Source organism: Struthio camelus, chromosome 27, assembly GCF_040807025.1.
Source record: "Struthio camelus isolate bStrCam1 chromosome 27, bStrCam1.hap1, whole genome shotgun sequence".
NCBI lineage: Eukaryota > Metazoa > Chordata > Aves > Struthioniformes > Struthionidae > Struthio > Struthio camelus.
In genome coordinates this window covers 5,298,794-5,322,561 of record NC_090968.1, presented here as the reverse complement: position 1 = coordinate 5,322,561, position 23,768 = coordinate 5,298,794, and the positions used below count along the sequence as shown (strand labels likewise).

Genomic DNA, 23,768 nt, shown 5'->3' with positions numbered 1-23,768 from the left:
TATCTAGGATTTTGTGGGCTTCACCAACCGGCAGGCCCCAAAAGCCCACCCTCTAGCAAGCTGGAGGAGGTGCACAGTGCTTTCAAGAAGGGCTGCTTAGATGGTAGGCTATGAAGGGAAAAAGCGTGTACCTCCACACCGCGGAGATCGGTCACGCCCTGCTGAAGATTTAATGAAAAGAGGGAAAAGGAGCAGAAGTATTTAATTCGTGTCGTTTAATTTCGCCCCACCTTTTCTGTGACATATACGCCGTTATTTAGAGACTTCCAGTGGTCTCGTCGAGCGCAGTGGAAACGCAGGCTGACGGGAGGCAGCTGCAGTGGAAGCGTGATCCTCACGGAGCTCCTTTGTCCAGGGGCCGGGGGGAACGCAAAGCTGTGGGGATGAGTCAAGGAAGGGAGGTTTGGCAGGCCGGCAGGCCCCCAGCTCAGGGCTCTGCTCCCTGCCAAGCTGACTCACCCAAGGTTACCCAGCGGAGGGAGGCTGCGCATCTGAGTCAGCGCAGACCGGAGCACCGAGCGGGGAGAGAGGGGTAAAACCGGCTGCTTGCACCCCACGGGACCCCACCAAGGGACTATGCTCCGCGTTCCCACCTTTCCAGAGGGAAGAGGAGCCAGCTGGCTCCCCTAGCTTCGCCGGGCAGCGGGCGGGAGGCGGCGGGCCCGGCTCTGGGCCCCGCGGGCACCGTGGGGACACGCGGCCAGCTCTTCTCCCCAGCCACCTGCCGGCTCGGATAACCCAGGCCCCAGTGAAGAGCAGGGCACAACCTCGGGCTGACACAGCTGAACTTCAGTTAGCTGGAGCCGCAAGAGAGCTCGGGAGACGACCGCGATTCTGGTTCCAGCATAAACCTCCGCTTAGACCGGAGTTGTCCTGGGGGAGGGAAGAACATCCCTGCCATAAGAGGCTTCATCTGTGCATCGGATTTGAACAATAAACATTCTGCAGAGAGATATAATTCTAACAGGTTTAACTCCTATCACTGGGCATTAGTTTAATTGGGCTGTGTTACTATGTCCTCTGCAGCTCCGCTGACAGCAGGTCCTCACTGCGCATTAGGTCCTCCCACCGGGCTCCTCGCCTCTGTACAAGCCCGGTGACAGCTGCTCTTTTCAGGGGAGAGGAGGGGAGAGATTATGTTGTCTGGAATTGGATTTGCCCAGGTTAAGGTGGAAACAAAGCAGTGGCATGTCTGGGGGGCGGGAGATCACTTCAGTTCACCAGCCGATGTTTTCTACAGGGGTTTCCTTCTACCTGAAGAGCTAAACCGTGGCTGACACCATGCCCTTCTTCAAAGGATCAGGAGCGAGTGGGCACAAGGAGTCATGACTAATTCCTTCTGCAGCCCAGACAAATTGCCTTTTGGTATTACTACCGGCCTAGATTTGACACCAACACCAGCATCATTTAATCAAAAAAGAAAAAAGGCACACTGGCGAGCTAAGTCTCTCTTGGCAAAGTGATTCTCCCTCTTCTGTGCTTGAATTAGCATGCTTCAAGGAGAGCCAAGTAAGCTACATTCTGACAAATGCTTTTCTTCTTTTCCTTTTTTGTGGTCCAATCTCTGTGAGTGGGAGATCCTCTACCCGCAACCACTTCCCTTCTGATCAGCTTGGGATGCAGCCCTGGAGATGCCACACCTTCCCACTTCCTGCAGCAGGCTCCAGAGGCCAACATCTGGAATATCACAGGCAGCAAAACCAGACTGTCGGCTGCTACCGCTGTTCACAAAAGCCCGCACAGATGGAAGGCCTCAGCCTGCAACTGGGAGGTAGTAAACTTGGGGGCCTCGAGTTCACTCAAGCTACAAAGCAGCCCAGCACTTCCACACTGCGAAACTGAGGCGAGGGCAAGTCTCAGCTTCTTGTTCCCAGGGGAGATTGGTGGTTTCCTGCCATTTGTTCTTCTTTGAGGAGCTGCACTTTACACTTACTGTGAGGTTACAAGGCTTTGGGCTTCCTGTTTTCTGCTTTCCACCTATCTGCTGCCTGGAGAATATCATCATAATCAATAAATGGCAAGTGGAAGCCATTTAAAAATTGGCAACCGGCTCCGAGTTACCAAGTCGTCGACACAAAAACTTGTTGTTCTTCTTCAGGGCGTTGAGGAAGAGGGGGAAGGAAGGAAGGAAAGGGAAAAGGCCTGGAACTGCTAACGCTACTGAATGAGCCTCTGCCTGCCGGATATTCTGAGCTGTTCTATTTAATACACACACACACACACACACACACACATATATATAAAGCAATCCCTGCCAACAACTGCCTCGGAACAGAACACACCAGCCGCTCAGGGGGAAGAAAGCCCTCAAAGGTGCAACCACTCGTTTACAGGGAGCCCGGTTCCTGCCGCAGCTCAGGGAAGGCTGATTTCAGCAGCAAGCGTGCACGGCCCGCCAAGCGCAGGCTGCATGCCGAGAGCCAGGCTACCTCGCCGGGGAGAGGGTCTTTCAGGCAAACGTTTCACAACAGCAAACGGCAGCAGTAGCAAAGGGAAATGAGCAGGCACTGGCAGAAGAAAGAATATAGTGAATTTGGATGTGAGAACTGGTGGGATGGAGACGTCCAAGAAAGCTGTTCAAGACACCCAGAGTTGCAGAGCAGGTGGTTCTTGCAACAGCCTGAAAGGACAGCAGTGTTAGAAAGCACGGGAAAGCGGATGAGAGGCAAAATCTTGGAGGTCGCTAGAACAAGGTAACGTGGGGGCTCCTGAACGAACAGGGATCGGTGGAATCGCCTGAGGCTGCTGGGTTGCATCGCTTCCCGTTTGAGGGATCGCTGAGAGTGCCACTTCCACCTGTTGGTCTCCAGCCCCTGGAAAAAGGGCAGCTGAAGAGACGCAAAAACGATTGAGCGATTTCATCGGTACTTGACTTCATCGCGTGCCTGGCGTAAATTTTGTACTGACAGTTTGGAGCTGTTACAGAAAATTGCTGCTCTACAGCAGCACACAACTACCAAATCCTTTAAAATAAAACATGACAATCAAGCCATGAAGGGAGTGGCAGAGCTAGCCCGCTGCCTCCAGGGGAAAATGTCATGTCCCAAGGAGAAACTGCCCCGTAAACACGAGTGCCCACGCATCCTGAGGAATTAGCTGCGATGAGCGTCCCAGAGAGGAAGGATCAGAGATGTTAGTCTGTTCAAGGGATTAGGTCACCAATGCCGTTATAAAGACAAGGTCTCCACCGCGCTTGCTGTCAGGGTACTTATTTTAGAGCAGGTGTACAGGTTAGTTTTCAGGGACAGCTACTGCGAGGACCCATAGCGTTTTTGCATGGGACAAAGACAAAGACCATCTGCTTAAAAAGGGAAAATACCACAGCCAGCTGCAAGTAACAGCACTTAGGATAGGAGTCTCAAATACATGAGAATACAAAATGCTTTTTTAATTTGCTTTTAAAGCAAATGCTGTGCAGCACAAATTAATTCACGCCCGAGCACTAAGCATCTCAGCTTATAAGCCTTTCTTTGGAAACAGTTATATTCAGCGATCTGAACCACTCCTCCTCCTCCATCTGCTCAGAAAGGATGAACAAACAAGCCATTGCTGAAAGAAGGAAGGAAGGAAGGAAGCCCGTGCAGCCATCTCCTAGGAAAACTGTGCCAGACCAAAGGAGCTCTCCCCCCTCCAAGGAACAGATCCCAAACCAAAACACTCGCTCTGGTTGGGACTCCCCCTCGCTCCCAGCACGAGGAACCGAGCGGTGGTCAAACGCAGCAACAGGTTCTGCTCACTCACCTCTCCCTCCCACGCGCGCACACACACACGCGGGCGCGCGCACACACGCGGGCGCGCGCGCACACTCACAAAGTGGGACGAGTCAAAGTGCTGGCTTGACTCATCAGCCACATGATCAAAGGCTGGATCTAAAAAGGGGGAACGGGTTTACTCACTGTCTTGGGTACAATCTGTTTCTTGGGCTGCCCAATCTTGAACGGTATCCTGGAAAAGAGAGAAGGGAGAGAGGAGGAAACACGTAAGCGAGCGGAGCTGGCCGCAGAGGCGACGTCGCGCCCCAGCCCGAGCTCCGCAGGACCCGTCCGCGGCGAAGGCTGTCGGGGGAGCTGGGCTGCCGTCCCCGGCGCAGAAACGCCCCGGACCCCGTTTCGAGAGCCCTTCTCCCTCTTCCCGAGGTTAGCGCTTCGATCGCCGGCCGCAGCGCTCCTTTCTCCCCATGCCGTCGCCGTCCCAGTCATGCAAATAACAGCAGTGCATGCTTCAGGCGCTCCTCGGCAAAATAAACCGCTGAAGAACACGCTACGTTTAAAAACAAATCTGAAGGGGAGGAAAAAAATAACAAACCCTGTAAATATTTAGAAAGAGGATATTAAAAAAAAGGAACAACCCGAGTGTCTGGAGCTGTGAGCTGCTTCAAAGGACTTCTCTGATACAACAGCTGTAGAAACGGCTCACCTGCCAGCAGAACAGCCTTCACTCTGCAAATCTTTAATATGGTTGCTAGTGAAATCTGGGTTACCTAAATTATTTTCCCCGCGCGAGCTAGCTCAAAGGTGAAGAGTACTCACAATAAATTACACAACGTATGTAAGCTTGGCTCGGTCAGGCTGTTACAGCCACGCAGCCTTCCTGAAAATAATTGGATTTCTTTCACTTCTCAGTATAATAAAAATCCTCAGCTGCTGTTTTCAATGTATTCAATTAAGTCAGAGAGGTGCTGCGTGGTTAAAATATCTCATCCAAAATCGCGCAACGTAAACCGTTTCCTGCATTATACTGGTTTAACTAAAAAGTAAAATTTTGGCCCATAATAAACTGCAAGCACCTCTTCTCAGGCATGTCTAAACCAGAGCGCGCCCAAGCTCCTCTGCGACGGCACCCTGTCCCGAATGCGCACGAGGCGCTTCCCGGCACGGGGCCAGAGCCTCCTCTCGGACCTCACCGAATCCTCATGCTGCTCCCCAAAGTTTAAGCTACTAAAATGCATTTTAAGGCTCTAAGTTGGCCGACGGTCGTATTGTCTCATCAGCTTGCTTTTCTCACTGCTGGACAGCAACGCAGAGGAGTTGGTTTTCCAGTGGTTTCTAATCAGCTTTACTTACGCGTTCCCGTGCGCCGACGCTGCTAACACTGTTCAATCAGACAACAGGGAACGCTTTCTACCGACTATTTTGAACCCCTGAAAATATCTTTATTAGCCGAGCATTTTGTAAAATCCAGCTATGAGCAGTGCCACGCTCCACAAACGCCACGCTATGGAGGAAAAGCCATACGTGAACGGAGGGGAGCGAAAGCAAAAACAACGTTATCCAACGACCTGATCCTTCCTCGCTTCCTTTCAGCCAATCTTTGTCATTGTTTTGCCACCAATGGTATAATTAGCCACCAATAATAAACCTGGACTGTAACCCAGGCCTCCTGAGCGGCTCACGGAGCACCAGCCAACCTTAGTCACAATGTTTAAATTTAAAATTTCTGGAGAACTTCCTGTTTATTGTGCTCCGGGTTCAACTGATATAATTTTAGGTTGTTAACCCTTTCCAGCTCCTGTGGCAGGCCCAGCAGCCGTGAATCACGCTTCTTTTATAAACAACCACTCGGCTGGCATATAATTACGCCGTCAATAACTGGGTGTGTGGTGCCTTACAGGAAAGAAAGCAAAAAACTAAGGATTTGTCTTCCTTTATGTTTTCCTACGTGGGTCAAATATAAACTCAAATGAGGTCACTCCTGTATTCTTCCAGGCGCAGGCCACCCTGGTACGTTATATGGCATCAGGTGCTGTCACTAGAAGCCTTCAGAGGCGACGGCAGAAACCCGTCTCAGTGGAAGGAGGAAGAGCCCGTATCCGTAGCTGGTTTGGGTTAGGGCTTGGGAGAAAGCCAGAAAAAGGAAGCTGCGGGTTGCAAGAGGCTCAAACGCAGCCCTCGGCGTAAAGGGACGCAACGCAGTCGCCAAACCGGGGCTGCTGCCTCCACCCAAACAGCAGCCGCGAGGCTCCGCCGCCGGTCGGTCCGCGACCAACGAGCGCCCACGGAGGGGTTCAACTCTTTCAAATTTCCCACGGGGCAGGCAACCAGCCGAGCTGCTCCCGGCTTTGCACCACCTTGCCCAGACGTCCCAAGGAAGAGCTCAAAAAGCGCCCCGTTAAATAGCAGCGCTCCTTCCTTCCCACGTTCCCAGGAGGGGGGGGGCGAGGTGCCGATGGGGAAAGGCAGGCACAAAGCGGAGAAGCGCCGCGACAGCGGTCTCAAGAGCTGCTCCCCGGCAAAGATAAAGCCAATGCCCTTGAGCCCTTCTTATCCGTGCCCCGCGCAAGGGGCCGGGGCGAGGTCCTGCACGCTGGGAGTATCTGGACGACTGCTGAGCATCCACGGCTGGATGCAAAACGAATGGTAAATTAGCGGGGGGGAAGGAAAAAAAAAAAAAAACCACGCTCTTTACCCAGGAGAATGAATTGACTTGGGCAAAAAAAGAGTTAACGCGATGTACAAATAGAGATCACCGTTTCTCCATTGTCAATGGTTAATCTCAGCTAACACAGGGATAAGCAGGGGTTCGAGTAAGAGCTCTCTACAGCGGCGCTCGAGCATCGTCAGCCGGAGGGAACCAGGCAGACGGAGCTGCCCCGGGCAAATCAATCCGGAACGGAAAGCGTGTCCGGCCAGGAAGCGGGGGGATCGGGGAAGGCAAGGCAAGGCAAGGCCAGCCCCGCGCTGGCCAGGTCGGGAAGCGCCGAGGGGTAGCACGAGGCAGGGCTGCCAAGCTGAGACCACACGTGCCTGCTCCTCGCGGGGACAGCGCTATTAAAACGACGATTAAAGCATTATCTAAACGGAGCCGGCCGCCAACCCCTGCTCTGCCAAAGCAGGGGAAGAGGCTATTTAGAGAAGCCTGTTGAAAAGCAGGGCCAAATCGAGGCAAATCTCGTACTGAAAGAGGCCTGGGAACCGACCGAGCAAAACCACGAATCGGCCTCAATTCGGGTTCCCACCCAACCGCACCAGCCGCTCGAGGCCAAGGAGCTGCCGCTTTATACAACGGCCAGCGGAAAAAGGGAGGGAGAAGCCTTGCCCCGGCCTCGGGAGGGCATCAGGCCTCCTGCAGCGCCCGCGCCGGCCAAACGGCACCGCTCCTGCCCGCGAGCGCTAACCCGCGCCGGCACGGGACCGAACACGAGAAGCGCGGCTCGAGCGGTGCCCGCGCCACCAGCCCGGCCGCCCCCGGTGCCTCCCTCTTCCTCGCGCTTCGCCTTACGCTGGCGCAACGGAGGGCGCGCTGGGTCCGCTTCGGCTGCCGGCGGGCTGGGACCCTGGGACCGGCTCCTCTATCTGGCAGAGGGAGGGGAGGGGGAAAACAAAACAAAACAAACAAAAAAAAATCTCAGCTACTTTCTTCCAGAACAAAAGAAAGTCAATAGAGCGCTTAACAAAGCTACAAATACACTCTGAAACAGTAAATATCTCTATTAGCATCGTGATGCCGGTTGGCTAATTATGTCTGTCTCAGTAAAACCTCTAAAAAAAATAACCCTGTGCAACTACTGTCTATTCACCAATTTTTTTTTATTGCTATTTTACAATTGGAGATAATCTTCCTGGTTTCTGAATCTTTGCCTTTTAGTATGGTTCTGCGAAGAAAAAAAAACGCATAAGCAGGAACAAAAGCACTAAAGAAGAAGAAGAAGAAAGAGAGGTACAGATCTTATCTGAGGTTTTACAATAAATGGATACACCCAGAGCTTTGAAACGCAACTGCAAGATGCTGCTGGCATCAAGAATTTTTGCTCCTCTGTGACTCAGCGTCCCCCCCATAACATGGGGATGACAATACGTACGGGACACGGTAACGTCACAGAAATTCATGGTACCGTAACGTTTAAAAACTTAAAAGCCCTCAGGGATATTACTCTGTTTAGAAATCACATCATGGGCATCTTGGAAAGAAATTCGGGAGAGAGGGTTTGGTATCTTTTACCACCGTGGGTTACAGGTGTGTCATACACCACCACAGCCCTAAAAGTTACCTTGAAAGCTGAGCAGGGGTCTGCACATGCTGCAGGAAAAAACAGAACTGGCGCTTTTTAGATCTCTTGTTTCTGCTGAGCGAGAGAAAGCTGGGGTTGTGTTTGGGGTGTGAAATCCCTTGAAATCATGTTCCTAAACAGCGTGAGCAAGCTGAGTCACAGCCGGAGCGCTCCCAGCCCGGCCAGGCAGAGCCCCTCGTGCCGGGGAAGCCCCCGGCCCCGCGGCGCATCGCCAGCCCCTCGGCCGCGGGCAGGCGGTGGAGATCAGATGGGAGGGAGGAGGGCGAAGCACCGAAGGGAGGGGGTGGGAATAGCTTAAAGTAGGAAAAAAAGTGTGGGTGGAGAGAATCCTGCGAGCTTCTACTCAGGGATGTTCAGGAACCCCAGGGAGGGGAAGGTGGGAGAAGCTGTGGCTAATTTTCTCTGAAGTTTCCCCAGCAATGTCATATATTTACTTGGCTTTTCCATGTGCAAACCCAGGGCCACACACCAAAGACGCTAGCTCTCCTCCGGATGCACAGGGGAGTTGCAAACAAACCTCGCGGGCAGGGGGGGAGCGCAGCTCAATGAGGTCTGCAGGGAGCTCGAGCTTAAAGCACGCGGCTCCCCCTCCCACTCGCCGCCGGTCCCCTGAAACGAAGCCACGCAGGAATTGCCAGAGTGAATCAGACTGAAGCATTTCTAATTTAGGGAGGCGGCCGTCCTTTTGCGACGCTCTGCCGAGCGGGACGTCGAGCCCTGGGCCGAGCCCGGGCGTCTCCGGCGGTCCCGAAGCGGGCAGGGAGCGGGGAACCCGGGCAGCGGGCGCCAGGGAGACATCATCAGCGGGCGGGCGGGGGGGAAAAAACCCAACCCGCGACAGCACCTTTCATCCGAACATCTCGGGATGCGTTGCAACCCCTAATCAGGCCTCAGAAGACCCCTCTCAGATCAGCAAGGGATAAGCAGGCATCGTTTTCACCCGCAGCCGATAAGCCGCGGCCCCTGGGGACAGCGAGCGGAGCCGGCAGCTGGCTCACAGCAGGTCGAGGAAGCAAGGGAGGAAGGAAAAAACCCGCGTGCAATCGAAAGGGCAGGGAGAGCTGATAGGGAGGGACACGTTCACTTACGAGAGCTCCGGACAGGACGTCAAGGTCAATCTCCCAGATGCTCACAAAAAGCGACACGAGCTCGCTGATGGCTGCGAGTCGTCCGAGCGAGGGCGAGATGAAACGTTTCCGAAAGGAGCGGTATGTGCCAGCACGCCACGCGGCGAGCCGGGCCCGTAGGTCTCAACGCTGAGGGTGGGGTTAACCAGCGGCACCAGCTGTTTTATACATCATCAACTAAATTAATATTTTGTGAAAAGTGCCCACTTTCCATGGAAAGTTTCAGGTTTGGGGTTTTTTTTTTTTTCATCAGAAGAAAAAAAAAAAAAACCCAAGTGCCAGAAAGCCAGTATAGCCTGGATTTCAGCCAGAACTTTTCACTGTTTGAATTTCCACCAAAAATATCAATTCTTTCGCAGGAAAGAAACCTCATATTCTAACTGCAGCCAGAACCATGACATTAAGTCTCCTGTACTGCATGACGGGGATCCCAGGCAGCTGCGGGCCCCCGAGTTTGGCCCACACAAATGGCTGCTCTCTCCAAAGGTTTTGGCACACTGCGGGGCCGAGAACTTCAAAAAAGCCTGGCCGTTTACGTTTGATCCTCAGAGGAAGGCGAGCCCTCCTGAAAACTGGCCCTCAGCCATCCCGGAGAGTCCCCCCTCCGCGACAGTCCGGGGCCTTTCTTCCAGACCCCGAGCCAACTTGTTCTGCTCGGTGGCGAGACCTTCCCTTCTCCCAGGCTGTGCCAAACACATGCTTTGCAGAGGACTCCGCTTGATTTCTAATTAAAGCCAGGAGACCAGCGTGTTAGCAGGACCAGACACTATCCAGGTCAGATCAAAGCGTTCCTGCAAACATCAGCAGGAAGGTCGTGAACATCAGAAGAATGAGGTAAACTTCTAGGTAACGACTTTCGCTTTCTAATTGCTGCTAAGTCGTATTATCACATGTGTCACAGCTGAATTTGAGTCAACGTCCAAACGGCCAGAGGGAGCTTTACCTCCAGAGCCCTTCTCCGCTCAGGAAAACAGTAGCACGAGAAGGCCGTACTAGGAAACTACCTTTGCAATCGCAAGAAATTTGTCCTAGAAATTTGATTTTGCAGAACTCACGAGCGCCAGCGGGACCACGGGAACACACTGAGCCCGTCAGACGTGGCCCAGGGGTCAGATACTCGACACCTACTGTCCTCCAGGCTGCTTCGCTGTCCCGTGGCCACAGCGAAAGCGCTGGGATAGCTCAGCCAACTAACGGAAAAGGAATGAGACGACACTGGCAGGAAGGACGTTGCCAGCCACCCTTGCGTGACCCCATCCTAAGCAGCTCCAGGGTGAGTCACGTCGCCTTTGCGACGCAAGAGCAGATGGGTGGGCGAGGAGGAGTCAGACGACTAGGGATTTCTCCCAACGCAACGACAAGCCCAGCGGTGGCCGTCTGCGCTCTCCCCGGAAGGCCTCGGGAGGCACAACGGGGCTGGCGCCGGGAGCGACCCGGCGGAGCGCCGACCGCGGGCGCGTCCCGCTCCCAGCCCCCTCGAGCATCGACCGCGCTTGCCAAACCACCGCTTACGTCCTCCCGGCGGACACCGACAGAGCACCTGCGTTACGGGCCGCGGAGGTGGAAGCACCAGCGCAGGGCTGAGGTGTTGTTTTCACCACGGCATCGTTTCCTTCGTCCACCAAAGGCTCTTTCCATGATGTCTCATGGGAAAACCAGGGTGCCCTGAAGGCCTGGAGGTTCAAGAGCAGCTGCAACCACCACCAATAGCTGCTGGGACAGGAGTAACAGTTTTACTAGGGCTCTTGAGCCCTAACAAGAAGCGCTCGACATAGCCTAGGACCAGACCCGAGGAGAGGCAACACGAGGAAGGTTGGCAGCGTGCGCGGCGCTGTACAAAGATGAACCGAAAACATTCATCCCCGACACCTGAGCCACGCATCTCGAGACCTCGGCCTTCTTCAGGCTGGTGAAAACACAACAAAACACGCAGATTTACGGCACTAACCACTGCCCCAGAGCGTGCCCGAGAGCAAGGGAATTCCAGCCCCAGCTTGCACAGGTGAGAAAGGCATAAACACGGACGCAGTCGGAATTAATCCATCGCATCGCTCTGGATGCCGTGCTGCACTACACGGTGTCCATGGAAACCGCATGCACCGTCCCACCCCGCTCCCCCTGCCTTATAAGAACTCATAGCAACCGCTCCAAACAGAACACTAATGCAAAAGGAAAAAATTATTCAAATGGATCACAAACAGCTTATGTTAGGAGAGACTCTGCGCCAAATTCTGGCTTGATTCTCTCCGGCGAAGCCTAGAGGGGAGGTCACTGGGATGGCGAGCAGAGCGAGTGATTTGGGTTTAAGGCACTGGAGCCCTCCGAAACTAGCGTCTTCAGGGCACGCGCACCTGCATCGCAACTCCATCTCACGGCAAACGTGCAGGCAACAAGCCAACAAATGGATGTCAGGGTGAGCCCCTGCAGCAGAGAGAGAGAGGGGGGGGAAAAAAAAAAAAGAAGATGTAAACATGCATTTTATGCTGTTTTAGATCAGCCCTGGGAAACGAGGCACCCACGTTCAGCCCTTCCTGCATCCCTCAACTTCAGCAGCAGCGAGATGGGCCCTCAGACTGCGAGCGCTTCAGAACAGGGGCTGTTCATAGCTTCACATCTTGCACGGAGCCAAGCGCCGTGTCAGTGGTAAGCAAATCAAAAATAATGTCAGAATCGACTCTCCCACCCATTCCAAGATGAGCATGAAAAAAATAATGATATTTTACTCACCCATCAAAAGAAAATTACTCACGCCAGGCGCGTGGGCGAGCAGAATTCTGCAAGGCTGTTTTAGGCCCTGACTATGCTACAAAAATATCCATTTTAAGCATGGTTGTGAAACAAGGTTGTGGCTCAACTATAACATTGTTTTTTAGCTACCTGTACGAAGAACATGGGGGGGGGGGAAATAATAATTAAGAAATAACCATGTGATAATTCACCCAAAGCATCGGGATCGCTCTCCCGCTGCTCCTGCGGCTAAGAGGGATGCCTCGCTCTGCTCCCGCGAGCTGCTCCAGCCCCGGACTCGCGCGACGCCGCAGGGACCCGAGGCGCCTGCGCCAGCCAGTTTGCAGGGGGCCAGCACACAGCGTTTGGGTCTCGCTGCTGTGTTTTCTTGGGGACGTTTCGGCAACGCGCAGGGCGTCTTGGACGGGGTACTACGCAGGCTGCAGTATCCCCCAGCTAGCGTCTGGGCAGACATCAGCCACGGGTACCTCGCTCACCGCTTTGGCATCCGGTTGCCTCATCCAGTCTAATGTTATCCAATCTCCAGATCCCGGTTTCGTTGAAACCTGGACAGAAGGGAGAGCGTTGCCACTGACCACAAGCAGACTGTGATTTGGGCTGGGGAAAAATAACAATATTGATTCACCGGAAAAAAACCCGCGCCTCGGTCTGTGTTTGCATAGCACCTACCCAACGTGGCCACAGCGCAGCTCCAAAGCGCAGAAAATGAAATTAATAACAACCTACTCTTGCGCTACAACCCAAATAGGCCTGCCACCTCCCAGCTGTTCCCAACACCCATCCTCCCAAGACCTTCTCTAAGGCGATTTCAGCCCTCTGTAACAGTCCACAGATCCACAGCAAACGGTCCTTTCTGGGACTGCTAGCTAAACTCCGGCCTTCTCTTCCCACCCCCGCCAGCCCCAAATATCTTGGAAACCCGTTTACATCAACGGTCTGCCTGAATCTCAGCTGATAAAGGTCTGGGGAGCTCAGTATCACAGAGCCGCTCCTGACTTGAAACGAATGCCAGCTCTTCGGTGCACTCAGTAAGAGCTCCCTGCCAACCGGCACATGGTTTAGCAGTCCGGCAGTGGCAACCCCCCGTGCAGACCAAGAATACGCTGCCCTGCCACAAGAAAACACGTGCTTCGCAGTGGCTCACTATCAACATTTGCTTAACATATTTTTTCTCCCAGTAAATACCAGCTGTTGCAGCGGTGCCGAGACGCAGCACTGAGATATCTATCCGTCACGCTACTAAAACCCCCTCCCCTTCGGCAAAATCACCTGCCAGAGCAGGAGAACCGAAAGAGGAGGCATTCAGAAGTCTGCTCATGAGCTCCAATAGCATTTGGCTTTATGCAGTTCCAAGAACCTTAAAAACCCTTCAGAGTGTCACAAATTAGACGCTCGCAAGCAATTGAGGATGATGACACAGTAAAAGCCCTCGCTTTGGTTCTCTTCGTCTTTTTAAAAGAAACGATGGCTAGGGTAACCGCTGGGGTGTTTTCCTCTCCTCCAAAACACATCACCTCACCGGAGGACAGCCTCGCACCTTGTCAGCCCTGAGGAAGAGGGGGATGCGGATGGAGACAGGGACTGGGAGCGGAGGTCGCCCGGCACGAAGGACTAAAGCCGGGTACCACTTGGGTTACCTTTAGCAAACCGTGCTCCGCCAGAAAAGCTGCCGAAACCACGGAAAAGCTGTGTTTAAAGAAACCAAGGCGATGACAGAGCCACTAAGTCCCCGGTGCGCAAGCAACGTTCACACCAAACAGCCTACCCGTCGCAGACAGGTTGGCACAGCTTCCAAACCTGCCAACCACCAACTTCTTGACCCTGCAGCTTTTCACTTAAGAGACTATAACCCAAGGCACAAAGCCTTAAGGAAGCCACTCTTCTTCACAAAGATTCAGAAAACATGGCATCTGTTCGTAAAAGGCTGTTTCCCAAAACAAGCCTACTTGTGCTCTAAATAAAGCTTAGCCTAGAAGTCAAGAGAGACAGCACTGCCTAAATCAGGAAATTGGGGTTTTATTCTAGCCGTTGTCACTAGATGGTCATGTAGCCACGGGCTTAACTCACACGCTCTCTTGATCCAAGCTCCCCCCCGGTCTGTATAATGGGAATTATACCGTTGCCATTTCTGACGTGGTGCAGAGAGCCCCGCCGGTCAAGTTTGGAAAGAATTAGAAAAAGTAAAGGATGACCACCACACAGTTCAAAACGCATCTACCATCCAGCTTGCAAACAACCTCTTTGCTCTTTAATCTCTGGGGATCCTAAAGAGTTTTGCAAAAATTAATCAGGCCTGGAGAGGTAACAAGCGCTCCAGTCGTAGAGAAGCAAAAACGGAAGCAGAGCTCTTACAAGCCACTTTCTCCAGCCTGCATTACGGGACAGAGCCGACAATAAAACTTCAGAGCCCTGATGCTCTCGGTCCCTTTGACTAATCGCTGCAGCAAAGACCCCGGTGACCCTTGCAAAAAGGGGCTTTGAGCCTGCTGACAGGGGTCTAACGATACGCTTTGTTGGAGAGAGGCACACGCTCAAGCCAAACAAATAGCAGTAGATCCGCCGCACAAAGAAAACTTCAGTCCTGGAGGCGTGCAACAGGGCTCACCCGCTGCGCCAGCATCTCAAAGGCGCCGAAGCGGTATCAACCGCTGGACGTTTTTCACTCTGACGTCCGGGGAGCGGGGCAAAACCCCCGGGACAATGGTTTCCCTCGGACAGGCAGGACGCGCCGCTCGCTCGGGGTCGGGGAAAGGGGCGCGCGTCAATCGGCCGATTCATTCGGAGGCGCGCGGCGGCACCCCGGCGCGGCCCTCGCCTGCGTGAATTAAGCAACTATTGTAGTTGGCGTGGCCGGGCCCGGCCTCGAGAGCGAACTGAGAGCGATTGTGTCCTTCGGGCGCGGAGGAAACCCCCCGCCGGGTCGGAGACCCCTGGGCGTAAGCGGAGCTGCTGCCCCCGGGGCGAAGGGGGGGGGGGGGTTGCTGCAGAGGAAGAAAGAGGAGCCTCAAGATTTCGACCGAGTTAACGAGTCCCCGTCCCCCCCCCAACACTTCTGACCTTTTATTCCTCCCGGAAAAGAAAAAAAAAAAAAAAACCCCAAAACCCTGATCTCTCACCAAAAGCGGCCGCAGGCTAAAGCTCGGAGTCACCCACGTGCCTCTGACCCCCCCCCCCAAAGTTCAGGCAAGAGCCGCGTTTAGAAAGCGGCTCCCAGGCCCTGGTGCCTCACGTCGCGGCGCCAAGAAGCCGGTTTTAAGCAGGGCCCCCACCACGGGGCCGGTAGGTGGCCAGCGGCCGTCGACGCTCGCCCCCCCCCCCCCCCCGACGGGGGTCCCGGGCCCTGAGGGCCCGCACGCCCGCGGCGGGCCGAGCCGGACCGGGCGGAGGTCAGCCCCGAACCCGCGGCCCCCCGGCGGCGGGAGGGGAGGGGGGGGCGGGGCGCGAGGGGGCGGGGCGAGGGGGCGGGGCGGGGCCGCGGGGGGCCCCCGGGCTCGCCCGCACTCACCAGCTCATGGTCCCCCGCCGGCCCCGGCGCCGCTCTCCCGGAAGCGTCCGTGCTTCGGCCCCGCCCCTTCCGGGCCGCCGCCATGACGACACGCGGGGCGGGGCGGGGCGGGGAGGCGAGGCTTAACCCTCGGCGTGCCGTGACGTCAGGGGCCGCGCCGTGACGTCATATGGCAGCACAGGCGGGCGCGGGGGAAGGGTGGCGGCGGCGGAGCCCCGTGAACGACGGACGGGAGCGGAGGGGGGGGGGGAGAAAAAAGGAAGAAAAAGACAAAAAAAAAACCAACCAAAAAAAAAATATATATATATATACGGTGTTTCGGCTGGCGCTGGGGACGGCAGCTATGGCCGGGTCTGGCTGGCAGCAAACGAACCCGTGAGGTGACGCGCGGAGGGTCTGGGGTCTCTTTCGGCCCGAGCTCATCCCCGGGCTCCCATTATCCCCGCTCCGTCGGGGGCGGAGAACCGGCCGGAGGGGGCGTCCGAGCCCGGCCGGGGCCGGCGGAGAGCGCGGCGCGAGGCGCAACGGCATGGCTGCGCCCAGCAAATCCAAATGAGCGGGGTGGGGGGGGGTTGGGGGGGAGAGCAAGTGGGAGGAAATTATAGTTTGGGAGTTATTTTCAGAAAGGAAACTGCCAACGAAAAAGGAAAAAAAAAAAAAAAGGTATCTTCAGTTTCAATACAAAACATGGGAAATTCAGGAAAATAACTTTCAGCAGGTTTCGGGAGGGGGGGAGAGGCGGGACGGGGAAATTGTCTCGTCTCTGCCCCCCTCTCCGTGGTAAAGGGAGGGGAACCAAAAAAAAAAAAAAGCCAAAACAACATGTAAACCGGCAAATATCCCGCTAAAGAAAGGGACGTGCGAGCGCCTGCGAGCCCCCCCCCCGCCCCCCAGGCCAGGCGCCCATCACCGCCGCCTCCGGCCAAAAACGAGCAAAACACGACACGGGAGCGAGCGAGGGCTTTACCGCTTAGGCGGCCGGAGGCGCAGGTGCACGGGGCGGTAATCGCAGCCGAGAGGATGATGCTAAACCGGGAAGGTGTTACCAGCACCGGCGAGGACAGGGGATTAGCGCGCGGGGATCGAGGGAGGTGAGGTCCCCCCCCTGCCCCGGGGCGCGAGGATGCCGGAGCAGCCACCCGCCGGGGCAGCCTGGGCAGCAGCTTCCCCGCTGGGCGGAGGTGGAGCGGATCACAGCGGGATCCGCGGCGCCAAGAGCTGCCAGCTGCCACCCAGGAGCTCCCGGGTGCGGGTCCTCGTGGCGGCCGGCTCCCTGCAGCCCCGGGAAGGGCCCTCAGCTCTTGGTGCTCCTCCTCGGAAACAAGCCCTGTCCCAAGGAGGGCTCGTAGGGTCGAGCAACACTTTGCAAAGCCCTGAAGACCCTCAGCAAGGGTGAGGAGCAAGGTGTTGGTGGCCTCCTCAGAAAACCAGAGAGGTGGTTGAGAAAGCAAAGGCGGCAACTTGTGTTGAGATGGTGCGTGACTGGCAAGCCCTTCCCTCCTCCCCAGAACACAGATAGCCCAGAATGGGGATGGAAAGTGCCGTGTTTCCGTAGCAACCAACATTTTCGTGCAAGGTGCTGCACGCACTCAACACGTTCCGCCACCCAAGGGTGCTCCTCACCTTGCCGCTCCGCGCGGCGCGCCAAGGGGGAGGCCGGGTCCCGTGCATCCCTCCGGGAGCGGGGCCGCCGGGGCTCCCCGGGGAGGAACCGCGGCCCCGGCCGGGCCCCGAGCCGGCGGCTTCGGCTGGGCGAGGCGGGGTGCCCGGCGCGGCGGCACACCCCGGAGCCCCACCGCGCCGGATGCCTTCCTCCTCCTCCCTGCTCCACCTAATCCTTTGGGAGGGGGGCAGAAAGCCCGGGAGCGACCGCGGTGACTCCTCGCTGTGGCACGGAGGAGGCAGCGCCGTGCCACCCCGGACCGGCCTCCTTCCCGCGCCGCCTGGCTCCGGCTTCACCGATTCCCAGCGCAAGCCATTGCACCTACGGAAAAACCCCGCAGCCCTTCGGGGGCCGGCGCGACCCGTTGGGACGCGGAGGTTTCGGGTCCACCTGGCTCCTACCTAGGCTTCGTGCCGGTCCCGCTCGGGACCCGGCGGTCCTCGCCCCGGCCCCCTAAGCTCCCGGCGCCCTCAGCCGCTCGCCCCTCGGCTTAGCGGTCACCGAAGGCTAAACCGCTCGGGCATCAACCCCGAGGCGAGGCGGGCCGCCCCGAGCTGCCGTCCCCGCCGGAAAGGCCGGGAATCACCCCGATTCCCTTCGGCAGAGCCGCCCCGGCTCCCCGAAATTAGAGCCTGCCCCGGCGAGAGCCGTAGCGAAACTCCAGCAACGGGAACGTCTGCTTTGGCCTGGCAGGAGCAACCCCGGCTCCGGGGGCCCGTCTGCGGATGCAAATCCGGAGACGGGAAACGCGGGGCCGGGGACGCTCGCCCGCGCCCCACGCCGGGCAGCGGAGGCAGAGCCGCCCCCCCCCCTCCACCCCGTCGCTCCCTAGGGAGACGGCCAGCGCGCGGGACGCCCGCCCGTCCCCACGGCGCTCCTACCGGCGCGGCCGGCAGCACCGCAACGCCGAGCCGAGCGCACGGCCCCCGCCGACCGACACCTTCCCGCCGTCCCGCGCCAGCCGGGCAGGGGGGTCCTGAGCAACCCCAACCTCGCCGCGCCGGCACCAGTATACATATGATATATATATATATACCTATATGCACATGCACATATATTGCCCCTCGGCAACGCCCTCGGGCGAGGGCCTCGCGGGAAGGGGTCTCTTGCAGGCCACGGAGGAGTTAAACGTCACGGCTGCTGCCCGCTCCGCTCCCTCGGGGCCGGGGGCCGGCTGCCAGCCGACGTGCGCCCGCTCGCAGAACCACCGAGCGCCTCATCCTCTTCCCGCTCCCACCCGGCCACTTCCCCTCCTGCCCTTCCAAGTGCCGTCTCGGGGATATTTTTGAGCCGGGTGCCTCGTCCCAAGGGACCGCGCCAGCTCCCGGCGTGGCACAGTCCCCCCCCCCGCCGCCGTGCTCTCTGTACCTGCAGCGATTTGGCTTGCGAAAAGAGACGGCGCATTAAGAGCTGAACCAACGAGATCCTCTTTCCCCCGCCATTATCCAACAGGCGGGACACGTCCTGGCCGCCCGCAACTTAAAGCCGGCGGTGAAATGGTGACGGGGCGAAGGCAAGGGCGAGCGGGGCCGGTGGAAACGCCCGCCGAAGAAATCCAGAGCGGCGAGCCGGTGCCCAGGAGCGGAAAAGCAGCCGGGGCCCCGGGCAAGCGTTGGCCAAGGAGGACCCAGCGGCTTCGGCGGGCTGCGGAGGGCGCCGGGGCCGGCCCCGTCTCCCGTTCCCGCGCCCTGCCGGGGAGGGGGCGGCGAGGGCCGGGCGGCCGGCGGGGTCACCCGGCCTCGACGCGCCCCGCGCGCCGCTGCCCTGGCCGCGCTGTCCTGCGAACAGAACTGAAGGAGAGGGGACTGAGAAAAGGTTGGGTTATTTTTAAAAATCATACCAAAAAAATAATAAAATACAACACTAGAAAATGTACAAACAGATTTCAAAGTCATCTGTAAAGAGGCACAACGCCTACCATCCTACACATTTCAAGCAAGCCATTTTAACATTCTCCTTACATATTAGAGACTTTTTTTTTTTTTCCTCCAAACCAATATAGATATTTTTTAAGCAAGGTAAAATAAAGATATTTACTACAGAATTTGATTGTCAGCAAACACAATATATTTACTGCATTAGCATTTGCTCACAGTGCAAATGGTACAACAATACATCAGTTCAATAATTCTGATTTTTCCCTTAAAAATGCTGTATGCATTAACTATCATATTTGCATTACAACATGACAAATGAGCAAATGAAATGTGTGTGAAAATTATCACCTTTTCACAATATCAAGCATAATTTTTTTAACCTTAGTATAAGGTACTATAAATCCAAGAAATAAAAACATCCACAAAATATATTACATCTGGTATGATTTTTTTTCTCTAAGTACTCAACTTTATACAAAAGTCTTTCAAAAAATATCATTCCCTTAGGTTTGTGTGGTTAAACCTGATTGTGTTTTTTTTGTTCCTTTCAGTTCACATAAATTAGACTGCATTCTTTCTCTTCTCTTTATTTTTTGTATGTTTTTAATTTTTTTTTTCACATGCAGACATCAAACCTGGATAGCACGACCTTTTGGCAACAAAGATTTTTTAAGTCATTATTATTTTTGCTTAGTTTAGCTTAAATGTCTGAGCACAGTTTTATTAAAACAAAAGAAGAAAAAAATCAGAGCAGTCATGCAATGACATGCACATACCAGAAGGAGAAAGAAAAAAAAATAAAATAGAGGACTAATTGATTTTTCTCCTCCGTAGTTGTTTTTTGTTTTAAAGTGACCAAATAAAATAAAATAAAAATATCTCACATTATAAAAAGTATTCAGCAAAATACTGTTTTTTTTCTGCATTTCTGTAAAGAATTTCCCTTCTGCTGAAAAAAAGCTGATGCCGGAACACCTTTCCCTCCCGCCCCCCCAACACCTCAATATCAACCCAGATGAAGTTTAGAAGTACCTGGAAACTCAGCCCCCACGTCCCTTCCAGCCTGCTTTTGGGGAGCTCGAGCCCCAGTCCGCTTACCTCCACCACGGAAAAAAAATGGTGCTCGGGGAGGAAAAACTAAACGCAGAGGGAGGAGGAGGCAGAGACCCATAAAGTGACTTGCAGCCCGGCGGCGGCGGGGCGGCCACGGGCCCGGCGGGTCCCGGCGCCGCGCTGCGCTGGGCGCGCTGCGGACCGACGGCAGCCGGGGCCGGGCCGGGGAGCCGGGCAAGGGCCGAGGGAGCCGGGTCCGGACCGAGGGCAGCCGGGGCAGAGCGGAGGGAGCCGGGTCCGGACCGACGGCAGCCGGGTCCGGACCGAGGGCAGCCGGGGCAGAGCGGAGGGAGCCAGGTCCGGACCGACGGCAGCCGGGTCCGGACCGAGGGCAGCCGGGGCAGAGCGGAGGGAGCCGGGTCCGGACCGAGGGCAGCCGGGTCCGGGCAGCCGGGTCCGGACCGAGGGCAGCCGGGGCTGAGCAGAGGAAGCCGGGTCCGGACCGAGGGCAGCCGGGTCCGGGCAGCCGGGTCCGGACTGAGGGCAGCCGGGTCCGGGCAGCCGGGGCAGGGCCGTGCAGGGCGAAGGGAGACGGATCCCCGCAAGCCAGGGCCAGGGAGCCGGGACGGGGCGAGCGCAGCCCTGGGCAGCGGGCGGGCACCGGCGGAGGGGGGCGGCCCGGCCGACGGGGCGGCGGCGCCCCCGGTACCGCGGGGTGCCCGGGTGCCCGTCGCGGTGGCCTCAGGCGCACGTGGTGACGGCGGGGGCGAGGGCGACGGGGGGCGAGGTGGCGGCGACGGCGGCGGCGGGGGGCGCGGAGGGGGGCGGCCCGGCCGAGCCCTTCTCGGCCTTCTTCTCCTTCTGCTTGAGGTGGATCTTGGCGTGCCGCTTGCGCTCGTCGGAGCGGGCGAACTTGCGGCCGCAGAACTCGCAGGCGAAGGGCTTCTCGCCGGTGTGGGTGCGGATGTGGGTGGTGAGGTGGTCGCTGCGGCTGAAGCTCCGCATGCAGATGCGGCACTGGAAGGGCTTGTGGCCCGTGTGGATGCGGAGGTGGCGGGTGAGCTCGTCGGAGCGGGAGAAGCGGCGGTCGCAGCCCTCGGCCGGGCAGGCGTGGGGCCGCTCGTGGAGCGGCGTCTTGCTGGGCCGGTTGGGGTACTTGCGGGGCCGGATGGGCTTGAGGGTGAGCGGCGGCTGCGGCAGCCCCCCGAAGCCCGGGTGGATCTGCTTGTCCTTGAAGGCCTTGATGGTCTCCAGCGGGGTGATGGGGGGCGGGTTGACGCGGATGGGGTCCAAGCTCTGGAAGGGTTTGTGCTCCGTGATGGTGCCCATGTCGTTGGGGTGGTGGTAGAGGTTATAGTCTGGGATCATGGGGAAGAGGTTGCTGTCCAAGGCGGGCTTGGCTGCCTGGTAATCCTGGGGGGAGTAGGTGAGGCCGGGGTTGCTCTGGGGGTCGTGGAAGGAGACGGGCTCCGGGTAGAGGTCACTGCAGGAGGAGTAGGGCGGCAGCGCGGGGTACATCTGGTCCACGTCGCCCTGCGGCGGCCCCATGCTGCCCGCGGAGCTCTGCGTGCTGGTGAGCGCGCCCGAGGAGGGGGGCACCCCCAGGATCCCCGCGCTCATCAGGCTGATGATGTTGTCCTGGCACCAGTTGGAGGGCGAGTCGAAAGCGAATTTCCCCAGGTAGGTCACAGTCTTGTTGCCCGGGGCGGGCTGAAAAGTACCCGAATAGGACGACAGTTCCTGGCTGGCCTTTTCGTTCGCTAATCCAATGTCCATAACATTATCTGCAAAGTGGGAGAGAAGCGGGGCGAGATGAGTGAGGAGGGCAGCGGTGCCGGGGCCTGGGGGGCGGCCGGGGCCGGGGCAGCGCCTGCTCGGCCCCCCCGCGGCGAGACCGATCTCCCCCCCCCCAACACTTTCCTATTCCTTTCTATTTTTTCCCCCTCTCCCGGGCAACCAGCGGGAAAACAAGGCAGAGGCTCGGCGGCGGCGTTGCTCCGCGTTCACTGCGGCGCTGGCTGCGCAGCGTCCCGGCGAGCGGGGCCGGGCGGGCGGCCAGGGGCTTCGCGCGTGGGACACCGCGCCGCGGCCGCCCCCGCGCGGCCGCCGCCCCCGCGCGGGGAGCGGGGCCCCCGGCGCCGCCGGGCTGCGTGGGGCCGCGCTGCCCGTGCCGCCGCCCACGCGCGCCGGGGCCGCGGCCCCGCAGGTGGGGCCGGGGGAAGGAGGTACCTGCGGCTACAGGTAGGCTTCCTCCCCGAGAGCCGCCTCGCGTCCACCCCACCGGCAGAGCTGGGCACTCCACGGACCCGCGTCCGGCCACCGGCGCCGTTACCAACTTGCCGTGTTCCCTACGCCGAGACCCGGCAAGGAGAAACACAAGGGAGTTTTAGCCCCGGCGGCTCGGCTCGGCTCCGGTTCGCGGCGGGCGGCGGGGCAGAACCGGCCGGACCCCCTCTGCTCGTCCCCTCCCGCGGGCCGCGGCGGGAGCGGGGGGCCGCGGGGGCGCCCCCGCCGTCGGGCTCACCTGTGCCCCCGGCTCTCCCCCCCCGCCGTCCCCCCGCCTCAGCTCCGGCAAAGTCGGCGCCGCGGCCGCGGGGAGCGCTCACCGCCGGCCCCCGGGGCGGCCGCCGCCACGGCCACGCGCGGCCGCGGCGCCTCCGCAGCCGCGCACATCCCGGCGCGGGCGAGCGGCCGCTGCGGGAGCGGGACCGGGTGGCCCCTCCGCGGCGGGGCCCGGCCCCAGCCCCGGCCCCGGCTCCCCAGGGACCGGCCGCTGTCCCCGTACCTGCCGCCGCTCCGCCCGCCGCCGCGGCTCCCCGGCAGCGCCCCGCGGAGCGGCGCGGAGCCCTGCCGCAAGGGAGGCAGCGATCGCATGGAAACACGGCGAGGAAGGGGGTGGGTGGGTGCGGGGGGGGGAAGCTTCCCAGCCCCAGCGCTTCCCTTCCCTCCGAGGCTCCATGACACCCTACACAGCGTCCTCCTCCTCGCCCCACCGGCTCCCCCCTCCCCATTTTCCTTCCCCCTTACCTGCAGCCATCTGGTTATAGTGAGCCACTGACTCGCTGCTGCTGGAGAAGATATTCAAAGAGTTGGGGATCTCCTCTGGGTACAGATTGTCAGGCAATTGGTTCATCAAAGTGTTCATGGTCCCCGGCAGCTTCTCCAGTAGTTTGCCTGTCATAGCACTGGAGGAAAAGGCTGGTTCAACGTGGCTCCGAGCTCAGCTCCCGATGAAACAACATCCGAGTGGCAAATCCGTGCAAGGGAAATCATGCAAGAGAAAAGTTGGGGTGGGGGAGGGGGGCTGGGGGGAGGGCGGAGGGGGGCTGGGGGTGGCTGCGGAGGAGGGGGTGCGGGGGGAGGGGGGGTACAATCCTCCGTGGGTCCCTGGTGGTGTTTCCTCGAGGGGGAGGGGGCGATCTGGCTTGCAGATGTGGTTGTAGAAGCTGGTGGGAGTATTTAACCCCTCCTCTTTTTTTCTCTCTCTCCTTCTCTCTCTTCTCTCCCTCCCTCTCTCCGCTCGCTCGCTCGCTCGCTCTCCCTCGCTCGCTAGCAGGTTCACTCACTGCTGCCCAAATGCTCAGCTAGGGAAATCCACCAGCCTATTTATGTGAGCGACGGGAAAGCTCCGTGACGTAGCTGCCCATATATGGACAGACAAAGCCGAGCCGAGGCCGAGACGTCACAATGGAAGCTCCGCACAATGGAACATTAGAAAGCAGGAAGCGGGGCCGGCGCGCGGCGGAGCGGGCCCGGGTCCCGGCCCCGGTCCCTGTCCCGGTCCCGG

General features: G+C 58.1%; 2 protein-coding genes across 14 annotated transcripts in view; both read right to left on the bottom strand.

Annotated features, from left to right (window-relative positions):
* The window catches only part of BIN3 (bridging integrator 3), a 47,597-nt gene extending 32,121 nt beyond the window's left edge, over positions 1-15,476 (bottom strand). The window contains exons 1-6 of one of the 12 annotated variants that reach the window (XM_068920455.1): positions 15,389-15,464; positions 14,489-14,864; positions 12,360-12,428; positions 11,487-11,556; positions 3,897-3,945; positions 231-375 (exon numbers count right to left, since the gene is read on the bottom strand). In XM_068920455.1, coding sequence (XP_068776556.1) covers positions 231-375; positions 3,897-3,945; positions 11,487-11,556; positions 12,360-12,428; positions 14,489-14,503 — 348 coding nt within the window. In that variant the 5' untranslated portion in view covers positions 14,504-14,864; positions 15,389-15,464. Of the gene's footprint in view, positions 1-230; positions 376-3,896; positions 3,946-11,486; positions 11,557-11,654; positions 11,688-12,074; positions 12,099-12,350; positions 12,429-14,488; positions 14,865-15,388 lie in introns of those variants that run through there. The other 11 variants (XM_068920457.1, XM_068920463.1, XM_068920466.1 and 8 more) reach the window with 11 other exon arrangements.
* A 3,619-nt stretch (positions 15,477-19,095) lies between these two features.
* EGR3 (early growth response 3) lies at positions 19,096-23,580 on the bottom strand. 2 transcript variants are annotated; one of them, XM_068920447.1, is made up of 3 exons: positions 23,009-23,146; positions 22,211-22,329; positions 19,096-21,765 (listed from the first exon to the last, which is right to left on the bottom strand). In XM_068920447.1, the coding sequence occupies exon 3, from the start codon at positions 21,755-21,757 to the stop codon at positions 20,723-20,725; it is 1,035 nt and encodes a 344-aa protein (XP_068776548.1). In that variant the 5' UTR covers positions 21,758-21,765; positions 22,211-22,329; positions 23,009-23,146; the 3' UTR covers positions 19,096-20,722. The 2 variants fall into 2 exon arrangements, with proteins under 2 accessions (XP_068776548.1, XP_068776547.1); XM_068920446.1 differs by lacking the exon at positions 22,211-22,329 and having other exon boundaries at positions 23,009-23,580.
* Positions 23,581-23,768: the final 188 nt, after the last annotated feature.